This window comes from Nanorana parkeri, unplaced genomic scaffold, assembly GCF_000935625.1.
Source record: "Nanorana parkeri isolate BGI_ZX_2015 unplaced genomic scaffold, ASM93562v1 scaffold874, whole genome shotgun sequence".
In the NCBI taxonomy this organism is placed as follows: Eukaryota; Metazoa; Chordata; class Amphibia; order Anura; family Dicroglossidae; genus Nanorana; species Nanorana parkeri.
The window spans coordinates 531,118-535,455 of NW_017307142.1; the positions used below are offsets into that span (position 1 = coordinate 531,118).

General features: G+C 46.6%; 1 protein-coding gene across 1 annotated transcript in view; it reads left to right on the forward strand.

Moving 5' to 3' along the window:
- Positions 1-4,338, forward strand: part of KHSRP (KH-type splicing regulatory protein) — a 43,155-nt gene that overhangs the window by 36,023 nt on the left and 2,794 nt on the right. Inside the window, exons 17-19 of the mRNA XM_018565702.1 lie at positions 1,003-1,103; positions 2,436-2,636; positions 2,723-2,794. Coding sequence (XP_018421204.1) covers positions 1,003-1,103; positions 2,436-2,636; positions 2,723-2,794 — 374 coding nt within the window. The remainder of the gene's footprint in view (positions 1-1,002; positions 1,104-2,435; positions 2,637-2,722; positions 2,795-4,338) is intronic.

Sequence of the window (4,338 nt, forward strand, 5' to 3'; positions counted from 1 at the left end):
TGGCCGCGCGGGGGGTGGGGGGGCGGACGCGAACAAGCACATATAGACGATCGGCGGGCTATGGAGCCGCTGATCGCCTATATGTGAAACACCCGGCAACGGGTGTGTGCAATGGTTGGGTCTTTTGTGCCCGCTAGGGGGCGCGCGCGAGCAGAAAAAAAATGCCGTCTGGAGACGGCAAACCGCCAATGCTGCAGTGCCGTCCGTTCGTTTTTTTACAACGGGCGGACGGCAAGAGGTTAATGGGACTTTCGGTGTCGGTGAGTACCGAAAAAATATCGGTATTCGATACTGAAAAATCGATTATCTGTGCATCCCTACCTGCCAGTATATGAATTTTGTGATGATACCTTGGTCCCACACACCTTTTACATACAATGACCTGCCCATTAATTAATTTTGGGGTGTGATCCCTGGGTTATGCACAACAGCGGGAAAATAAAAGTGCATATGAGTAACGATACAAAAATGTTTCTATGGCGTCTAGCACAAGGCATTCATCTTGAGCTGCTCTGTGCTGTTGTGTCCATGTAAGCAATGGCATGCTCCATCCTGAGTACCACAACGGTTATCTGTAAGCCGCCCATGTTCAACAACAAATTGCATGTAAAGTGTCCGTCCTGCCAAAACATAGCAGCTTAGCTTCAGATAGAGGGGGGAAGAGTTGGAGTATCTGTTGGGATTTTACTCCGTTAGAGATTTCCCTCTCTCCTGCTGACAACATTTTACCCAAATGGGTCTGTGTCTGGAAACCATTACATCTTTACCTCCAGACAGAAAGATGACCAATTGGTTATGACCCTCTGTGGCCTTTTTACGTGTAATTGTCATCACGGATTGTGTCGGTTACAGCAGGGCCGTGTGAATTACTGTATACAGCTCTATGGGTTTCACTGACACTTCATTGGTTTATATAGATTTGTCTGCCTCTGAGCTGTGACAGCACAACAAATTCTTCCGGATCCTTTTTTTATAATGCATTTCTTGTCTTTCCTTCTACAGTCCGGGTCCTCCTCCTCCTCCACCCCCACACCAGTATCCTCCACAAGGTTGGGGGAGCACGTATCCCCAGTGGGGGCAGCCGCCAGCTCCTCACGACCCCAGTAAGTGCTGCGCTATTTATTCTAGAGACTTTGTTTTCTGATCTGTGTTGTTGGGCTTGTTTAGCTGCATTTCTGCATCCTTAAAGTGACATTAAACCCTCAGATTTTTTAACATAAAACAATAATGTAATGTGCGCCTTTCTGTAATCCATGGTTGTTTCCCTTCTCTTTGCTGCTCTTCCTTTTAAATCCTCATGTCTTCTCATGCTGGGGGGAGAACTTCCCTTTTCAGCTCAGGGCCTCTTCCTGTAGTGCTGGCTCAGGTTACAAACCTATACAAACCTATACACAGACACTGTGTATTCATTCCTGAGACAAGGCAGTCAGCTGCAAAACAAGTTCTCCCCAGCATGAGAACAGATACAGATTTAAAAGGAAGAGCAGCAAAGAGAAGGGAAACAACCATGGATTACAGTAAGGCACACATTACAGTATTGGTTTATGTTAAAAAATCTGAGGGTTTAATGTCACTTTCAATTGTTTTTATTAACCCTTGCAGTAGTGCTACCCCCCACAGCCAAGGTGAAGGGCTAGTTTGCATCTAGGTGCTAAAATAGCAAAGATCTACCCACCCAAAGCTCCGAGCCAGCCAGCTGTCTTCCCCCCTCCCTGCAGCATTGAAATCTTCCTCGGCATGCTGACATCCATAGAATGTGATGATTTACAGGACCTTAGACTGCTGCAGAGGAGGGGAGAGATGTTTGAAGGACCGGCCTAAAAAGAAGCTGGCTCGGAGCTTCGGGTGAGTCTTAACTTTTTTTTTTTCTTTTTTAACCTAGGAACAAAGGAGCATTAAACTAGGGATGCACCGATACAAGTATCAGTGCCAATGTACTCGGCCAAAAGCTCCGATGCCTAGCCCGATACTTCCGGTATCCGGAAGCCAGCTCCATGCTCCCTCATCACTTGTGACGAGTGAGCATGGAGCCGGGTTCCTGATTGGTGGGGAAGCTGGTCAATCAGGAAGCTGGGTGCCGTGTAATGACCTCTGCCTGGCTTTCTGATAGACCGAGAAGCCGGCTTAATTCTCCCTCATCGTCACCTGGTGGCACGGGAGCATGGAGCCGGCTTCCCGGCCAATCGGGAAGCCAGGCAGAGGTCATTACACGCCGCCTGGCTTACTTAATGGGACTTTCGGTATCAATGAGTACCGGGAAAAAAGTATCGGTACTCAATACCGAAAAAGCGAAATCGGTGCATCCCTACATTTAACCCTCGCAGTGTGGGGGTAGCCCCACGTCAAGGGTTCATAATAAAGATGATCTAAAGTTTTTTTTTTTTTTTGTTTTTTTTTCTATAACCATATTTTTTTTTTTTTTTTTGTACTTGCAGCAAAACCTCCAGCCCCCACAGACCCCAGTGCAGCCTGGGCTGCCTATTACTCACACTATTACCAGCAGCCTCCTGCCCCCGTCCCCGGACAGCCTCCCGCTGTCCCCGTCCCGCCACCGCAAGGAGAACCGCCACAGCAGCCCCCACCTGCCAGCCAGCCTGACTACACGAAGGCCTGGGAAGAATACTACAAGAAGATGGGTAAGTGATGCGCAATGTGCACATTGTCTGCGCTGTGGCACAATTGGGTCTATGGCTGCTAACGCTTGTGCTACCTCTGCCTACAGGTCAGCAGACGCCTCAACCTGCTGGGCAGCCGGACTATACAAAAGCATGGGAGGAATATTACAAAAAACAAGGTACGTCTCCACCTAGAAAACATGTCACTGGATGAGCTATGGAGCTCCCGAAGCTGAACTCCGTGCGGGCAGCTAGACACACAGATGAAATGCATTCATACTAATCTCCACAGCCATGTCTGGCAGGTCAGAAGACCTGATTTTTCAATTCAGTAACTCTTACAGGTCTTCCCCCTCCCTCAGCCTTTGACTGGACAGTGAAGGGAAAAGCAGCTCTCGGATTGGCTGAACTCTCACTGTGCTTTTTCCTCCGATCAGCAAGCCCCTTAGCACATGAGCACTGCAGCACAGTTAATTGGCTTTGTTGCTTCTCTTAGCGGTTCTGTATCAGAGATGGATATTTTTATACCTTGGTAAATTTGGGTACTTACACTGCAAGTGTTCTTAAATGATGTATTGACCCCTTGAAGCCAGGAGTGTTTACACCCCCTTCCCATCCAGGCCATTTTTCAGTATTCAGCGCTGCGGTACTTTGACTGACATTTATTCCGTCATGCAGCGCTGTACTGAAATTAATTTTATACCATTTTTTTGGTGGTATTTAATCACCACTGGGGTTTTTATTTTTTACTATATAAAGAAAAAAGTACAGATTAAGTTTGGGGGGAAAAAAACGTTTTTGCTACGTTTTTCCTACGTTTGTTATAAAACATATATAATAGACGTGACCCCGTCTATTATAATAATATAATAGACGGGGTCACGTCGGGTGAATAGACTCCAAACAAGTCGAGCTTTAAGATTGCATGTGCCCGTAAAACTGCAAAAAACTAGCGTGCCTAAAATTGGCCACAAGCAACGCTTTAAAAGCTTTTACCGCTCATCAGTTTAGTGTCATCGGTGATTAATGGCCCTAAAATTATTGCTTACACTTTGACGTTCACCGTGATATGTAACGTGTGTCGTAATTTGTTTTCGCACTTAAGCTCATCTGACACTTATTTTTATATGCCGAGATTTACTTTTTTTTTCATTTTTGAGACTTTTTTTTTTTAAACGTTATTACTCTCAGGGGGATAAAAATCCCCCTATGCGATATCCAGTATACAGTGACAGGTCCTCGATTATGGACCCCTAAAGAAGGTGATGAAGAGATCTGCTTCACCAGCTTCTTCTCAGCAGCCAGAGAAATGACATCTAAGGAGGAAGTGATGTAATACACATAATAGACATTGTTTTCTCCTTTAGAGAGAGGAGAGATCAGCAGCGGGGGAATGCTGATCTTTCCTCCATTCTCTGTACAGGCAGCTGCTGTCCAAAAAAAATCACATGTACGTCCACCCGCTGGGAAAAGATTGCCGTCTGCCTGTGTTTGCAATGGGCGGACGGCAAACGGTTAAAGAATAGAGATTGACCGTTCTGTTTCTTTAACCCCTTCGTGACTGACAACGTACAGTGTACGTCGCCAGCATCGGGGCTGTTTAAACAGACTCTTGGCGACTTTGGCCGCCGGGACTCTGTTTAAACTTGTAGAGCCGACTGTCGGCTTTACAACAGAAGCGATTCTGGCGACTTACCTGTCGCCAGATCGCTTCTGTGTCCCG